The sequence below is a fragment of the Eutrigla gurnardus genome (assembly GCF_963514095.1).
Source record: "Eutrigla gurnardus genome assembly, chromosome: 13".
NCBI classification, from domain to species: domain Eukaryota; kingdom Metazoa; phylum Chordata; class Actinopteri; order Perciformes; family Triglidae; genus Eutrigla; species Eutrigla gurnardus.
This window is the reverse complement of record NC_139936.1, coordinates 20,128,391-20,146,781: the sequence shown is the minus strand read 5'-3', so window position 1 is coordinate 20,146,781 and position 18,391 is coordinate 20,128,391. Positions and strand designations below refer to the sequence as shown.

At 45.7% G+C, this 18,391-nt stretch overlaps 1 protein-coding gene across 1 annotated transcript; it reads left to right on the top strand.

The window, feature by feature from the left end:
• The first annotated feature begins 15,508 nt into the window (after positions 1-15,508).
• On the top strand, positions 15,509-17,376 carry LOC311023150 (zinc-binding protein A33-like). The gene has a single exon (XM_084024831.1). The coding sequence runs from the start codon at positions 15,615-15,617 to the stop codon at positions 17,073-17,075; it is 1,461 nt and encodes a 486-aa protein (XP_083880957.1). The 5' UTR covers positions 15,509-15,614; the 3' UTR covers positions 17,076-17,376.
• The last annotated feature ends 1,015 nt before the right edge of the window (positions 17,377-18,391 follow it).

Sequence of the window (18,391 nt, the reverse complement as noted above, 5' to 3'; positions counted from 1 at the left end):
AATTATTGTAATGTTTAATTATTGTTCATGTTGGCACCATTAAGTTTTAGTAAGTATAGTTGGCTTTTAACAGCGTCACACATATCCCACATGTCAGAAGGAAGTCTCATTTCCAATAATATATATTACAACTATATACATTTTATATATATTAAAAAGTGAGGCGGAGCTGCTGTTTGTTTCCTGTCCAGAGCCGGAGTGGGGACACTTTTCAGCAAATATTCTGGTCAGAAACATAGAGTGAGTTTTGTCCCGACGTCTATCAACACACATCAAAGCTGTGCTGCAACCTGATGTGTTTGCAAACACAGACAGGGATTCACTTTTCTATTTAAATGATAATTTTATTGATAACATCTTAACACATTTCCTTGAAGTCATAGAAACACGTGTAGCAAGTAAAAGAACAGAGCAATCATCTGAAGAATCCGAGAACTAGAGGATTAATATTATTATACAGAAGAAACCCAGAGTGACAAAAAGACACAAAGGGAAACTAGAAAGAGCCAACTGCAGACAAATGATTGGATAAAGTTGGAAGCAGAGGGAATGGGAGAAAGAGTGAAAGAGGAAGAGAAGCCAACTCCGTGTTGTCAGTGCAACTTAGTCGCTGGCTGGAGAAAGAAGATGGCAGAGGTTCAGAGTTCATCTCTGTAATACTTTATCGGACAGGAAGGCAGCAGAACTCACACTAACCTCAAGAAAGGACAGCTATAGTGGTTTCTATGTAGGGCTGCACAATTAATCATATACTGTCATGTCAGCATGGATCAGATTCATCAGTGGCATCGGTTCATTTCATTGAGAAAGGATGCAAAATATGTCTGGAATCATAATTAATCATTACAATGGAAGCTTTTTTCTTATTTAACAGTGATTTTACGCTAAAGTCAACTTATTGTGCAACGACATTAGAAGAATCAACTTGCCGTCTATCTGTGTGTGTTGTGTGCTCTTTACGCTGCGTGACTGCGCCCCCTGCTGGAGCTCATTCACTCTGAACTGCCTTGAAACTTGTTCTCTCAGCTCCGTACAAAAGGCAGCCGTTGTGCACTGACAACACAGAGCCCCGTGGAAAAGCATGCGAGATCATCTTCATCACATCATCCTCATCATCACTGTCAACATCCTCATAATGCCAGTCATTAACACCATCATCCTGATCATCTTAAGCACCTTCATTATATCAAATATATTGGTTTATATGCACTTAAAAAGCTGAGAAAATAGACAGAAAGGTCGAGTCTAACAGCATTCAGTAGAAAATGAGAAACCAAATCAAAAGGAAAACACCAAAAAACGAGTGAGAAAAACACATGCAGGATGCAAATTGGGTATAATATCCCTTTAAAAACAGTCATGTTTTACATGGAGTAGACTCCCTCTGAACAATAACAAATTTGCGCGAGTGCACAAGCTGTACAGTAGGAAAACTGCTACTTTAGCGCAACTGCTAGCCTAGCGGCTACGATGGCTTCTCTCTTTCCCTGTCCTCCTTCTCTTCTCTCCTGCCCGGTGTGTCTGATGTTTAGCTACTACTCTGCCTCCTTTACTGATAACGGTACATGTAATAAATGTAGTTCACTTTCTTTTTTTTTGGGTGAATGTCCGAAGGAGGCATAGTTCTAAACCGAAGCCCACGGTTAACCACCATGTTCACGTGTCCAATCGATTTTCCCCACTCAGCGACACACCAGCTGAGAAGCCAACTCCGGTCATTGGTAGCTCCATAGTGAGACACGTGAAAATAGCGACACCAGCAACCATAGTCAAATGTGTCCCAGAGGCCAGAGCGGGCGACATCGAAGCTCAATTGAAACTGCTGGCTAAGGATAAACGTAAATACAGTAAGATTGTTATTCACGTCGGCGTTAATGACACCCGATTACGCCAATCGGAGGTCACTGAAATTAATGTTGGCTCGGTGTGTGAATATGCAAAAACGATGTCGGACTCCGTAGTTTTCTCTGGTCCCCTGCCAAACTTTACTAGTGATGACATGTATAGCCGCATGTCATCTTTCCACCGCTGGCTGTCGAGGTGGTGTCCAGATAACGATGTGGGCTTCGTTAATAATTGGCAGCCTTTCTGGGGAAAACCTGGTCTGATCAGGAGAGATGGCATCCACCCCACTTTGGATGGAGCTGCTCTCCTATCTAGAAACATCGCTGATCTCATTGGTAGTCCTAGAACATGACAAACCAGTGTTGAGACCAGGAAGCAGAGTTGCAGTCTTACACACTTCTCTGCGCCTCCTTTAGAGCAGTCACCCACCCAAAACCAAAACCACATAAGAACGGTGTCTGTCCCCTGACCAACCAAATTAATAAGGTCAAACAGAAGAGAGTTTTCACATGAAAACCTAATAAAAATTAGCACTTCCGATGTAGTAAAACAAAATAAGAGAATTACATGTGGGCTCTTAAACATTAGATCTCTCTCATCCAAAGCAGTATTAGTCAACGACTTAATATCAGATAATCATATTGATTTATTCTGCCTGACTGAAACCTGGCTGCGTGACGAAGACTATGTTTGCTTAAACGAAGCTAGTCCTCCCAGCCATATTAATACTCATATATCTCGAGGCAGCAGACGTGGAGGAGGAGTTGCAGCCATTTTTGATTCAAGCCTGTCAATCAATCCTAAGCCAAAACTAAACTATAACTCATTTGAGAGTCTGATTCTCAGCCTTTCGCACTCAAACTGGAAAACAATGCAGCCAATTCTGTTTGTTATTGTGTATCGTGCTCCTGGTCCATACTCTGAATTCCTATCTGAATTCTCTGAGTTGCTATCAAGTTTAGTCCTTAAATCAGATAAAGTAATCATTGTGGGGGATTTTAATGTCCATGTGGACGTTGTAAATGACAGCCTTAGTGTAGCATTTACTTCCTTAATAGATTCTATTGGCTTCAGTCAGAGTGTACATAAACCGACTCACTGTCATAGCCACACTCTCGACCTCGTCTTATCTTATGGCGTTGAAATCGAAAACTTAATAATCTTTCCTCAAAATTCTTCTTTATCTGACCATTACTTGATAACCTTTGAATTATTGTTGCTGGACTTCACTCCTCTAGGAAAAAGCTACTACTCTCGGTGTCTATCGGATAGAGCAGTAGCTAAGTTTAAGGAAGTAATTCCGCCAGTCTTGAGTTCACTTCCATGTCTTAATGAAACGGAGGACTTTTATGCTAATCTTAGTCCCTCCCAGATCGATTCTCTTATAGATGAATCTGGAAGCCTACTGCGAACGACTCTCGACTCTGTTGCTCCGCTAAAACAGAAAACTATAAAGCATAGGAAGTTAGCTCCCTGGTATAACTCCCAAACTCGTAAATTAAAACAAAAACTGCGTAAACTTGAAACCATCTGGCGCTCCACCAAACTAGAAGAATCCCGCCTAGTTTGGCAGGACTGTCTTAAAACGTATAAGAAGGCTCTCCGTAATGCCAGAGCAGCCTACTACTCATCTTTAATAGAGGAAAATAAAAACAACCCTAGATTTCTTTTCAGTACTGTAGCCAGGCTGACAAAGAGTCACAGCTCTACTGAGCCATGCATTCCTAGAGATCTTAGTAGTAACGACTTTATGAACTTTTTTAATGATAAAATTCTAGCAATCCGTGACAAAATTACTTGCATCTTGCCTTCAATTGGAACCACGTTACCCTCAAACTCAGGAGTTCTAGAACTAGCATTAAGACCTGATATATATTTAGACTGCTTTTCTCCAATCAACCTAAACCAACTAACGTCAATGATCTCTTCTTCTAAACCTTCAACCTGTCTCCTAGACCCGATACCAACCAGGCTGCTGAAAGAAGTCTTACCCTTAGTTAGCGCGTCGCTATTAGATATGATCAATGTGTCTTTATTAACAGGCTATGTGCCACAGTCATTTAAAGTAGCTGTAATTAAACCTGTTCTTAAGAAGCCTAATCCAGGGGTTTTATCAAACTACAGACCAATATCAAATCTTCCTTTTCTCTCTAAGATCCTTGAGAAAGTAGTCGCCAATCAACTGTGTGACTTTCTCAACAATAACAGTCTACTTGAGGACTTCCAGTCAGGATTTAGAGTACATCATAGCACAGAGACAGCTGTTGTAAAAATTACAAATGACCTTCTTATTGCTTCTGACAAAGGACTGGTTTCTGTACTTGTTCTGCTAGATCTTAGTGCTGCATTTGACACCATTAACCATGAGATTCTAATATGTAGACTGGAAAAATGAATTGGCATCAAAGGAAACGCATTAAGCTGGTTTAAGTCCTATTTATCCAATCGATCTCAGTTTGTGCATGTCAATGAAAAATCCTCCAGGCACACTGAAGTTAAATACGGTGTTCCTCAAGGTTCTGTGCTCGGACCAATTCTTTTCAACTTATATATGCTTCCTTTAGGCAACATTATTAGAGGACACTCTATAAACTTCCATTGCTATGCTGATGATACTCAGTTATATCTATCGATCAAGCCTGAAGAAACCAATCAGCTAGTTAAACTCCAGGCATGTGTTGATGACATAAAATCCTGGATGACCTGCAATTTCCTGATGTTAAACTCCGATAAAACGGAAGTTATTGTACTTGGGCCTAAACTCCTCCGAAGCTCGCTGTCTAAAGATATAGCGACTATTGATGGGATTGCCATCGCCTCAAATACTACTGTAAGAAACCTTGGAGTTATCTTTGATCAGGACCTGTCCTTTGACTCGCATATTAAACAAACCACGAGGACAGCCTACTTTCACCTGCGTAACATTACTAAAATTAGGCCAATGCTGTCTCAAAAAGATGCAGAAAAACTCGTCCATGCATTTGTTACCTCAAGGCTGGACTATTGTAATTCTTTATTATCAGGCTGCTCTAATAAATCTCTTAAATCTCTCCAGCTGGTTCAGAATGCTGCAGCTCGTGTTCTGACTAAAACCAGAAGAAGGGATCACATTTCTCCTGTATTAGCTTCTCTGCACTGGCTGCCATTAAAATCCAGAATAGAATTTAAAATCCTTCTCCTCACTTACAAGGCTCTTAATGGACTGGCACCATCATATCTTAAAGAGCTCATTAAACCCTACTGTCCTCCTAGAGCACTACGCTCTCAGAATAAAGGGTTACTTGTAGTTCCTAAAGTCTCCAAAATTAGAACAGGGGCCAGAGCTTTCAGCCATCAAGCTCCTCTTCTGTGGAACCGTCTTCCGGTTCTGGTTCGTGAGGCAGACACTGTTCCCACATTTAAGAGTAGGCTTAAAACCTTTCTCTTTGACACCGCTTATAGCTAGGGCTGGCTCAGGTTTGCCCTGAGCCAGCTCTTGGTTAAGCTGCTATAGGCCTAGACTGCTGGGGGATTATAGTGACACACTGAGCCCCCCTCCCTCTCTCTCTCTCTCTCTCACGCGCGCGCGCGCGCTCTCTCTCTCTCTCACTGTGTATGTTCCCCCGGAGTCCCTGTGCCCTCTTGCCTAGCAGGTCTCCCTGGACCGTGGTGGAACCTGATCCGGACTGCACCGATGTTGTGGTCTTGTTTGCCTCTTACCGCCTGTATTTTTAATTAAAGTAATTGACTAAAATCGGCATCTCTACTGTCACTAACTTGACTACTCTGGCTATGCTTTCTGGTCCAGCAGAGTCCACTGAGGTCCTGACCGATGCAGACTGCTAACTGGCCTGATGCTGGAAACACCACATTGTAGCTCCACCTGCCCGCTGTGTGACTGCTCAACTACTCCTGCTTTCTGGTTTACGGCGACGTGGTTGGGATGAATCCATCTCGGCGTAGCTGTGCCTACTGCCATGGACTACTACTGTTGATACTATTGCTTCTGTTAATACCACCACTACTGTTAATGCTACTACTACCATACTACCAACACCAAATGCAGTTGGAACCCAAGGGCCTGGGCTGCACGAGATTTCTGCCTAAAAGCCTATTAAGGCAGTTTTTTCTCGCCACTGTCGCTGTAACGCTTGCCCCTGGGTGATGTTGGGAATTTGAAATTGTGTTGACTCTTCAAATTTTGAGCGTATTCTAGTCCTGCTCAATGTGTTAAGTGTCCTGAGATGACTTCTGTTGTGATTTGACACTATAAATAAAATTGAATTGAATTGAATTGAAAAACAAAAAAAGAGAGAAAAGCACGCTAATAATATCCACTAAAATAAATAAATAAATATTAAAAATAAATAGAAACCTGAGGACTACTCACCAAACCGATGGCCTGTTCTCTTTAATATCCTGGTCTGACCAATAGGAGCGAGACAAATGTGAAGGCAGCCAATGGCAGACGAGCAAAGTACAGAGGAGCTGATTGCAAGTCAAACCCTCAATAAAACTGTTTGCAGTGCAATCCATCGATTAATCCCGCCACCCCTGCTAAAACTGCTGATATCAAAATCTGTCAAAGTGAGGTTTCTGTGATGTTCAGGGAGGAAGGTGAGCTCTCAGGGATTCATTAGGGGTTTATAGTGGTGGTCGTCATTTAATCAGATTTAAAAATGTTTTTTTTTTAAAGAAAACATGATTTCCTGTTCAGAATGGACCAAACGGTGAATGTTGATGTAATAATCTCCATGTTTTCTCTCGATCAAGTGTGACTGTTGATTGTGTTACGGCCCCAGCCTATGGCTGTGTCCTGTCTGTGTGTGTCTGCGTGGGTGTGTCTGCTGTGTGGGTGTGTTTACAGGCTGCTGATTGCGGACCGGCTGGAAGCGCCTGTGTATGGTTCCCTGATTGGCTGGCTGATATAAACCCCTGCCGGGGGCTGCCTCGCTCTCAAACTCATCCCAGAGACCTTCAACCTGCTGCACCTCTTTTGTTATGCTCTGCACCTGACAACATGCACCACACATACTGCATACCACTCAAACACCTGCACACACCACTGACGCTCACTCCCACACCCCATCGCACATTTCCTTTGTTGTCAACTCAATAAATATTGTATTTTTGCTACATCGCGCTGCCTTGCCCTTTGTGTTGTTGCGGCCTCAGAGCCGGGCGTAACAAGTTGGGGGCTCGTCCGTCCTTTTGAACCTGCTGGGCGTCTAATGGATTGGTTGCCTGGTGGGTATGTATTTCGCCAGGGACGTCTGTGTGAGCGCAGCAGTTGGATACTGCTGTGTGGGTAATTGGCGGCGCGTGGCGTTGGTGCGATATGGTTAGTATTTGTCCATATATGGTGTTGGTTGTGTTGCCGCGCATGCAGTGTGTGCGTCAGGAGCAGGTGTGTTTGTTCGACAGCTGATTCATTCATTCATTCGTGCGAGATGGGTCATGGTGGAAGCGGAGAAAGGTGAGTGTTGGACAAGGTGTGTGTGCATTGTTTTGTCGGAGTTTTCCTGGTAGGTATAGCGGCGTCTCCCCTTTGGGATTCGTCGTGGGGGGTTGTTAGTGTTGGGGTACGGTGGTTGAGAGCTTCCCTTTCCCTTTTCCCTTAATTTGCTCGGGAGCACTGCTCGTGGTTACGGGGCGGTGGTCAGTTTACTGGGTGCCGCTTGCGTGCCAGCGGGCGCTAGGTGCATAAATACCCGCCGCTACGCCCCATGAAGACTAGGGGGGAGTTAGGTAGTAAGAGTCTGGTTAGGCAGATAGCTAGCGGGGAACTCCGACTTGAGGCTGAAGGCCGTGAAGCGCACAGGTGAGTCCGACACTTAATTTTTTCTCCGTGTGTTTTTTTTTCCCTCTCGATGGATGAGTTGGTGAAGGCGTTTGTAGCGAGGCCGTCTGGGCAGTTGCTGGACGAGTGCTCAAGGGAGCAGTTGGTTAAATTGGCTGACTTTGACAAGGTCGATGTTGGGGACAGACGCGTAAAAGAGGGCGTTCGGGCCAATTTAAAGGTGGAGTTGTGTAAAATGGAGATTTTGGACGCAGGGAAGGGAGTCAGTGCTTCTGTGTGTGAGGACTCGTTTCCGCTTGTGGCGGGTCCTGGTGTTGGTCCTGCGTTGTCTTTCGAGCAGCAGAAGGAGTTGCTGGAGCTGCGTCTGAAGTTAGAGGCAGAGAAAGCAGACAGGGAATTGTCTGTGGAGAAGATGAAGCAGGAGACTGAGTTTGCGAAGCTGGAGCTGCAGAGGCAGCAGCTGCAGTTGGTTCGTGAGGGAAAAGCAGCCGCGGCTGATGTGTTACCTGGTGGATCCTCTGTGTTTGGGGGGAGTCCGGTAAGGACTGGTACAGGTAGTGATTTGAGTGATTTGAGACTTGTGCCTAAATTTAATGAGCGTGATCCGGAGACGTTTTTTCTCATGTTTGAGCGTCTGGGGGATGCACGGGGGTGGTCTGAGGCCACGCGCACGTTGTTGTTGCAGTGTGTGATAACCGGCAGGGCCCAGGAGGCGTATTCGTCCTTGAGTAGCATTGAGTGTGGGAGCTACGCACTGGTAAAGTCAGCTATTCTGAAGGCGTTTGAGCTGGTTCCTGAGGCGTACCGCCAGCGGTTTAGGACGTGGAGGAGAGGTGAGAAGTCACACATGGAGTTTGTACGTGACTTGTCCACTCATTTTGATCGCTGGTGTGTTGCTGCGGAAGTTGAATCGTTTGATGATCTGCGAGAGCTGGCTATTTTGGAGCAGTTTAAGAGCTCGGTGTCGGAGCGCATTGCGACTTACATAAGTGAGCGCAAGGTTAAGACGGCAGCCGAGGCCGCTGCCTTGGCCGATGACTATGTGCTGACGCACGGGGGGGGGTGCTTCTGTGGCTCGCGGTGGCGGGTTCAGGGACACTTCGTCCGGCGGCAGTTCGTGGTCTGGCCGACATGTAAGACCAGCCGAGCAGCAGAGGAACGATCATGGTGCACGTGAGTCTGATAAAGTGTGTAGTTTCTGTCACAAGCGGGGCCATTGGAGGCGTGATTGTTATGCGTTAAAGTCCAGGCCTAAGCACACAGAGTCCAGTTTTTCCCCCAAGCCGGCAATGCTTGTTGCGCCGGTCTTGGAGGGGTTACCGGCAGATGGTGAGGCGGGGCCTCAGGTGGCCGGTGTGGGGCTTAACTCTTTTGAGCCTTTTATCAGTGAAGGTGTTGTTTCTCTGGTAGGTGGGGACGAGTGTGTGCGCGTGAAGATATTGCGAGATACTGCCGCTTTTGATTCTTTCATTTTGACATCAGTCTTACCGTTTTCAGATGCGACCTACACTGGGTCGTTTATCCCTGTGCTTGGGATGGGATTGAAAGTTTTGCGTGTGCCTCAGCACAAAATGATGTTGTCTTGTGATCTGTTTCAGGGTGAAGTGGTGGTTGGTGTGCGACCGGCGTTGCCTCTAGATGGAATCGAGGTGATTTTGGGTAATGATATATGCGGTAGTAGAGTGTGGGCTGATGTGCCCCCTCCTATTGTGGTTCCGGTGCCCCTCGTTAGCAGTGACCCTGATAAGAACGAGAGGGAGTTCCCTGATGTATTTACTAGGGGTGTCACGATTTCGATTTTTCATCGAAATCGATCGAAATGACGTCACGATCTCGAGCATCGAAGTCAAAGAGAGGATCGACGATCCCCCCTCCCCCCGTGTGCAAAGCTACGCACACTACGCAAAGTTACGCAAATGACGCAGCACATTGTAGCCGACGCCGCTAGTTACCTATCCTGCAGGTTATGACACGATGGCGAGTGCAGATGAAAGAGGAGACGCGGCACCGGAGCTTGAAGCAGCTCCTGCTTCTCTTAAATCACATGTATGGAAATACTTTGCGTTCCCGGTGAGTTATGTCGACGACGTTCGCGTTGTTGACAAGAAGACCACAGTGTGTAAGATATGCTATGCGCGTGTACCATACCCGGCCACGGGAAACACTACGAACATGGCAGGACACATTCGCCGGCATCACAAAGATGTAGATTTGACAGCTGGGAAAGCACCATCACTGGTCCAGCCAACTATTCAATCCTCGTTTGCAATAAAACTTCCACAGACCTCAGCTCGCGCAAAAGCTATAACTAGCGCTATAGGGCTATTTATAGCAGCAGACCTGCAGCCTTACGGAGCGTACCCACCAAACGCGATGAACGCGATTTAATCGCGCGACAAATGAAATCGCGTCGCGCTAGACGCTCCAGTTTTGACGCCGGTCCAATATGCCAAAAAACGCCTCATCGCGGCATCGCGTCGAGCTCGCCCAAACAACAACATTTCTTCCGCCATTTCATTCTCTCGTCGATCATGGCTGAGATAACCACCATCGCTGCACTGTATCTACTCTGGAGAAGTTCCCAGCTTCGTCTGCGGGCTAGGCGCCGACGTCGGTTCTGGGTGCATGCTACCCTACGGAGGCGGCGTGAGCTCGGCGAGTTCCACCGTCTCCTGCAGGAGCTGCGCCTGGACGACGGCCGGTTCCAGCGGTACTTCAGGCTGACTGTTGCCCAGTTTGAAGACCTGCTAACCAGGGTACAGGACCGGGAGGTTTAGCTGCTGCTCTGCCCAGAACTGGTGCTTCATAGCCGGCCATAAGCTCGTTGTTACCCAGTGATAGAGAGAGTTTAAGTTTATCGGTTTGTCAAAATCAATCAATATTCACTGTAGTTAGCAAGACTCCGACCGGTACAGGACCGGGAGGTTTAGCTGCTGCTCTGCCCAGAACTGGTGCTTCATTGCCGGCCATAAGCCCCAGTGATAAACAATCGCAAAAAAAAAGATCTCTGTGTGTGAAAGAGCTGGGATTGATATGTATGTATGTGTGTGTGTGTGTGTGTGTGCACGCGCGCGTGCGTGCGCCCCCCAACTTTGATTATGGGCAATATATAATATAATATAATATATAAATATTGTGGCAAAAAGCGAGGGAACACCAGGACGTCCGTACGTCAGCACGTCGGTGACGATCTCAACGCTGATAGGCTGTCGCGGCGCGTCTTCACGCGAATTCGCCGCAAAAGTTCAATTATTTCAACTCGAGCGATGGCGCGATGGCGCGATGAAGCGATGGCGCGATGAAGCGATGAAGCGATTTTTCGCGTCCATCGCGCCGCGCTATCGCGTCCATCGCGTCGCCCGGCGCGATGAAGCGTCTAATCGCGTCTTTGCATTGACTTTACATGTAATCTTGTCGCGCGATGAAGTTTCATCGCGTTTGGTGGGTACGCCCCGTTACTCGGTGGTGGAAAACACGGGATTTAAACATTTAATTAGCGTACTTGAGCCACGCTACAGTATGCCCAGCAGGTCGCATCTTACAACAAAAGTGGTTCCCTCCATGTATGAAGACGTTAAAGAAAAAGTTGTGAGGGGTCTGAGCACCTTTATCATTTTAAAAGTAGTTTGCTGTAACCAAAAAAGAGTCACTAGATGGCAGCCAGGCACCTCTGTGACCTCTCATTGTTGTTTGTTTTTGTTGTTGAAAACAAGATTGTTACTTTTATATTGCAAATAAATAATTTAAATTTGACCATTAGTGCCTAATGTGATACATTATGGAAATTGCATCACTTATATGTAGCCCAACTTTTGAAATAAGATTTACTGTACAAAATTTGATGAATAAAACCAATGATCGTAGACTAGACTAGTCTGAAAATGGCATAGGCATCTGTGCTGTAAGAAAAAGAAAAAAATCGAGAATCGAATCGAATCGTGACCCTAAAATCGAAAATCAAATCGAATCGAGTATTTGGAGAATCGTGACACCCCTAGTATTTACTGCATGCGCTGTGACGCGTGCCATGGCGCGCGCGCAAGATGATGAGAGTTCCGCAGCAGAGGCTGACGGTTCACTACAGAATGATGTAACATGTCCTGATGTCCCTTGGTCTGTCTCTTGTAGTGAGTTGGTGGAGCAGCAGCAGACGGATCCCTCCCTCAAGGCGTTGCTGGAGTCGGTTTGCCCTGTTGGTGAGGTGGAAAATCATGCAGTGTTATTTTGTTGCTAATGGGGTGTTGATGAGGAAATGGGTGCCGCAGTGGGAAACCTTTGTTGGGGATCCTGTGTTGCAAGTTGTTGTTCCCTCTAAGTTTCGCAGCTTGGTGTTGCAGATTTCCCATGACGAGAGTGGTCACTTGGGCGTCAGGAAGACATATGACCGCATCCTGAGGTATTTCTTCTGGCCCCGGTTGAAGAGGGATGTGTCGGACTATATAAAATCATGTCATGTGTGTCAGGTCACCAGTTAGCCTAATCAGACCCTCAAGCCTGTTCCTTTGGTCCCAATACGTGCTTTAAGTCAGCCATTTGAGCACCTTGTCATTGATTGTGTGGGGCCCTTGCCACCTTCGAGGTCAGGAGTTTGTTATTTACTCACAGTGATGGGCCAGAGCACAAGGTATCCAGCAGCTTACCCGCTGCGCACGATCACGGCCAGGTCTGTGGTGCGTGCTTTGTCGCAGTTTATGTCAGTTTTTGGTGTTCCTAGAGTCATTCAGTCCGACCAGGGGTCTAATTTTTCTTCTCATCTGTTTTCCCAGGTCCTGAAACAGTTGCGGGTCAAGCATAATCAGGCCTCTGCCTACCACGCGCAAAGTCAAGGCGTTCTGGAAAGATTTCACCAGACTCTGAAATCAATGTTGCATGCGTATTGTGTTGAAATGTCAAGTGATTGGGAAGAGGGCTTACCATGGCTGTTGTTGGCCGCTAGGGAAGTCGTTCAGGAGAGCATAGGGTTTAGTCCCAACGACCTTGTGTTTGGTCATACTGTTCGGGGCCCTTTGGCCCTCTTGCGTGACAATTGGAAGGAGGAGGAGCCTCCTCAGAATCTTCTGGAGTATGTGTATGGTTTTCGCTACAGGTTGTATAGGGCTCAGGAAGTAGCTAAGAGTAAATTGGGGGGTGCGCAGAGCAAAATGAAAAAACATTATGACCGTGGGGTTGAGAACCGTGTTTTTCTCCCAGGGGATCAGGTCTTGGCTCTGTTGCCCATTGTAACATCCCCTTTTCAAGCTAAGTTTTTTGGTCCTTACTCTGTGGTAAAGAAGTTGTCTGACCTGAATTACCTGGTTGCTACTCCAGATCGTAGGTCTTCTACTCAACTGTGTCATGTGAATTTGTTGAAACCCTACTGTGTTCGTGTGCAGGAGGCCAGTGAGGTGGTGCAGCTGTCGGATGTCCATCCTGCCTGTGTGTCTGCTTCTTCATCCCCTGTGGTGGCAGAGCAGGGAGGGGACGGCGTCCCAGGCCCTGATGATGCTATACTTTATGGTCGGCTCAAGAATTCTGAGACTTTGCAGAATTTAGATGGTTTGTTTAGTCATTTAGAGGTTTCTAAACGCGCACAGTTGGTCAGTCTGATAAAGAGTTATACATGTTTGTTCAGTGATACACCTACACGCACACATTTGATCGAACATGACATTGATGTGGGAGATTCTAAGCCCATTAAGCAGAAGTTTTACCGTGTTCATCCAGAGAAGCGCAAGTTTCTTGATGCCGAGGTGAAGTATATGTTGGAGAATGACATTGCGGAGCCATCTTGCTCCCCCTGGGCTTCACCTTGCTTGCTTGTTCCTAAATCAGATAACACGCCCAGATTTTGTTCTGATTTTTGTAAAGTAAATAGTGTTACAAAACCAGATTGTTTCCCCCTCCCCCGTGTGGAGGATTGTGTCGACCAGGTTGGGTCAGCTAAATTTGTGAGCAAATTTGATTTGCTCAAAGGGTATTGGCAGGTGCCATTGTCGAAGAGAGCGAAAGACATTGCCTCGTTTGTGACACCCACGGGTTTGTATTCTTATTCGGTAATGCCTTTTGGGTTGCGAAATGCGCCGGCGACCTTCCAACGCCTCATGAACGGGGTTGTGAGTGGTCTGGAGGGTTGTTCGGTGTATTTGGACGATGTCGTGGTTTATTCTGATGAATGGGACGTTCACCTTGACCGCATTGGGAAGTTGTTTGACCGCTTGGCTCACGCACATTTAACTGTAAATCTGGCCAAATGTGACTTTGCGAAGGCTACAGTTACCTATCTCGGTCGTGTGGTAGGTCAAGGGAGAGTCTGTCCTGTGCGAGCAAAGGTGCAGGCTATTGATAACTATGTTCCTCCTACAACCAAGAAAGAACTGATGAGGTTCTTGGGGCTCGTTGGGTATTATCGTTGTTTTTGTAGGAACTTTTCAACTGTTGTGGCGCCTCTTACTAACTTGTTGAAGGGTAAAGTCAAGTTTGAGTGGTCTCCTGCGTGTCAGTCTGCATTTGAGAATGTGAAGTCCCTGATTTGTAATGCTCCGGTTTTGGCTGCTCCTCGGTGGGACAGGCCCTTTAAAGTGGAGGTAGATGCCAGTTATGTGGGGGCAGGAGCGGTGTTAATGCAACCTGATGACTTGGAAGTGGATAGGCCTGTTTGTTTTTTTTCTCGGAAGTTTAACAAGCATCAGTTGAATTATTCTGTTATCGAAAAAGAAACACTGGCTTTGGTTTTGGCTTTGCAGCATTTCAGTGTCTATGTTAGCTCTGGGCCTGTTGTTGTGTTTACTGACCATAACCCTTTGACGTTTCTAAATTCTTTACAGTGTCCAAACCAGCGCTTGATTCGTTGGGCCCTGTTGTTGCAGTCCTTTTGCCTTGAGATCCGCCATATCAAGGGCTGTGATAACCTGGTGGCTGACGCCTTGTCAAGGGCTCCATGTGATTAGCCTGTTGGCTGTGTACTCATGTTGGTTTCTGTTTTATGTTTTTCAGGTGCCGTCTGCTTCTGTGTCCCTTTCCCTTGGGCCTTTTGGGCTACCAGGGTTCCGTGTGGGACCCTGTCTTTATGGGGGGGGGGGGGGGGGGGTGTTACGGCCCCAGCCTATGGCTGTGTCCTGTCTGTGTGTGTCTGCGTGGGTGTGTCTGCTGTGTGGGTGTGTTTACAGGCTGCTGATTGCGGACCGGCTGGAAGCGCCTGTGTATGGTTCCCTGATTGGCTGGCTGATATAAACCCCTGCCGGGGGCTGCCTCGCTCTCAAACTCATCCCAGAGACCTTCAACCTGCTGCACCTCTTTTGTTATGCTCTGCACCTGACAACATGCACCACACATACTGCATACCACTCAAACACCTGCACACACCACTGACGCTCACTCCCACACCCCATCGCACATTTCCTTTGTTGTCAACTCAATAAATATTGTATTTTTGCTACATCGCGCTGCCTTGCCCTTTGTGTTGTTGCGGCCTCAGAGCCGGGCGTAACAATTGTCAGACATATTCTATACATTACTGTAGTTTCATGCATACCAACAAACTCATTATTTGTGTTTCTTTAACTGTAGAAACTTCTGCATATATTGCTTGATAATATTTCTCTTCCAGGTAAAATCCACATGAGAGCAGCCCAAAAGTGCAACAAAATGTAACAAGTCCATCAAATACACTTGAAGATTGTGTGGATTAGGGCTGCAACTAAAGTGTGTTCCTATTGTCATTTAATCTGTTGATGGTTTTAATCAATAAAACATCAATAAAATAATGTTACGCCACTTCATGTGCAAAGTTGCTGTGAAATCTGACAGTAAATCAAAAAGCACCATCTGCTGGTGACACAATCAAATGTCAGTTTATTAACTTTAAGATGGAAAGTGAAACTTAAAAGTGACTCGACATTACTGAAGTGAGACGCCATTCCAGGTTGAAGGATCCCAACAGAAGGATTGTAATCCGTAAAGGGACACAGATTTGGTGAGTCTTGTTGTTAAAGGATAATTCCCACCAGAGGAAATGGCTGAGAGAGATCTTTTTGAAAGTTTCCTGAACTGCCATGTGTGTTCAGAGACTTTCACAGATCCTGTGTCTCTGAGCTGCAACCACAGCTTCTGTTCAAGCTGCCTGCAAGGATTCTGGGAACAAGCGAACAACAAAAACTGTCCCGTTTGTAAAGTAATGTCCTCAACCGGTGAACCGGCAGTGAACTTGACCCTGAAGGGACTGGCTGACTCCTTTGCTGAGAGACGGAATAATGTTTCACCTGAGACGGTAAAAGAAAAGGAGAAAGAGGAAGTTGTGTGTGATAAACATCCAGAAGTCCCGTATTGGTTCTGTGAGGACGAAGATCGAGCTGTGTGTCCTGTCTGTGAGTTTTCTCTCCACCAGGGTCACAAGCTGGTTCCTATAGAACAAGCAGTCAGTGACCTGAAGGAGCGGCTGAAATCTGACTTGGAGTCTCTGCAGGACAAGAGGGACAAACACAAACAAGTGGAGGAAACATACAGTGAAATGATTGAACACTCCAAGAAGCAGCTGTTGTCCACAGAGAGACAGATCAGAGCAGAGTTCAACAAGCTCCACCAGTTCCTGAGAGAGGAAGAGGAGTCCAGACTGGCAGCTCTGAGGGAGGAAGAGGAGCAGAAGGGGAAGAGGATCAGCAGAGAGATGAAGGTGATTCAGGAGCAGATCTCCTCTCTGTCAGACAGCATCTCTGCTGTTGAAGAAGACCTGCAGAAACACAACGTGCCGTTCCTCAGCAGTTATAAATCCACTCAGACCAGAACCAGAGTCCAGAGCTCACGGTCTGATCCACAGCTGGTCTCAGGAGCACTGATAGATGTGGCCAAACATCTGGGCAACCTGTCCTTCAGGGTCTGGGAGAAGATGAAGGACGTGGTCCACTTCAGTCCTGTCATTCTGGACCCAAACACTGCATCCCCTGGTCTCTGTCTGTCTGATGATCTGACCAGGGTGAGACATGGAGACACAATCCTGCAGCTTCCTGACAATCCAGAGAGAAACACTAAGTATATCACCGTTCTGGGCTCTGAGGGCTTCAGCTCAGGGAAACACAGCTGGGAGCTGGAGGTGGGAGACCATCCTAACTGGTCTGTGGGTTTGGCTAAAGAGTCATGTGACAGGAAGGGAGAGATAACTGTGACACCAAAGTATGTAATCTGGCGTTTAAGATATTACCATGGAGAATACATTGATGTAGCTAATAAGACTGTCAAAGTGGAGAAGAGTCTCCGGAGGATCAGAGTCCAGCTGGACTATGATGGGGGACAGGTGTCTTTCTACAACCCTGAAGACATGACTCACATCTGCACTCACAGAGACACTTTCACTGAGAAACTCTTCCCCTGGTTTGGTATTGGACCGGCTGGTGATGCTAAAACTGCTGATATCAAAATGTGTGAAAGTGAGGTTTCTGTGATGTTCAGGGAGGAAGCTGAGCTCTCAGGGATTCATTAGGGTTTTATAGTGGTGGTCGTCATTTAATCAGATTTAAAAAGTGTTTTATTTGAAATAAAACATGATTTCCTGTTCAGAATGGACCAAACGGTGAATGTTGATGTAATAATCTCCATGTTTTCTCTCAATCAAGTGTGACTGTTGATTGTCAGACATATTCTATACATTACTGTAGTTTCATGCATACCAACAAACTCCTTATTTGTTTTTCTTTAACTGTAGAAACTTCTGCATATATTGCTTGATAATATTTCTCTTCCAGGTAAAATCCACATGAGAGCAGCCCAAAAGTGCAACAAAATGTAACAAGTCCATGTAATACACTTGAAGATTATGTGGATTAGGGCTGCAACTAAAGTTTGTTCCTATTGTCATTTAATCTGTTGATGGTTTTCAGAAAATTGCAGAAAAATAAAAACAACAAAACCTTGAATTTGAGCAAATTTGTGAATTTATTTCCTAATAAATTATTGTTACGTTGTTCATGTTGGCACCATTAAGTTTTAGTAAGTATAGCTGGCTTTTAACAGCGTCACACATATCCCACATGTCAGAAGGAAGTCTCATTTCCAATAATATATATTAAAACTATATACATTTTATATATATTAAAAAGTGAGGCAGAGCTGCTGTTTGTTTCCTGTCCAGGGCCGGAGTGGGGACACTTTTCAGCAAATATTCTGGTCAGAAACATAGATTGAGTTTTGTCCCGACGTCTATCAACACACATCAAAGCTGTGCTGCAACCTGATATGTTTGCAAACACAGAAACGAATTCACTTTTCTATTTAAATGATCATTTTATTGATAACATCTTAACACATTTCCTTGAAGTCATAGAAACACGTGTAGCAAGTAAAAGAACAGAGCAATCATCTGAAGAATCCGAGAACTAGAGGATTAATATTATTATACAGAAGAAACCCAGAGTGACAAAAAGACACAAAGGGAAACTAGAAAGAGCCAACTGCAGACAAATAATTGGATAACGTTGGAAGCAGAGGGAATGGGAGAAAGAGTAAAAGAGGAAGAGAAGCCAACTCCGTGTTGTCAGTGCAACTGGCTGGAGAAAGAAGATGGCAGAGGTTCAGAGTTCATCTCTGTAATACTTCATCGGACAGGAAGGCAGCAGAGCTCACACTAACCTCAAGAAAGGACAGCTATAGTGGTTTATATGTAGGGCTGCACAATTAATCATGTCAGCATGGATCAGATTAATCAGTGGTATCGGTTCATTTCGTTGAGAAAGGATGCAAAATATGTCTGGAATCATAATTAATAATTACAATGGAAGCTTTTTTCTTATTTAACAGTGG

Bases quoted from the DNA above. Each gene is read 5' to 3' on its own strand.
- LOC311023150 (XM_084024831.1), top strand. From the start codon at position 15,615: ATGGCTGAGAGAGATCTTTTTGAAAGTTTCCTGAACTGCCATGTGTGT.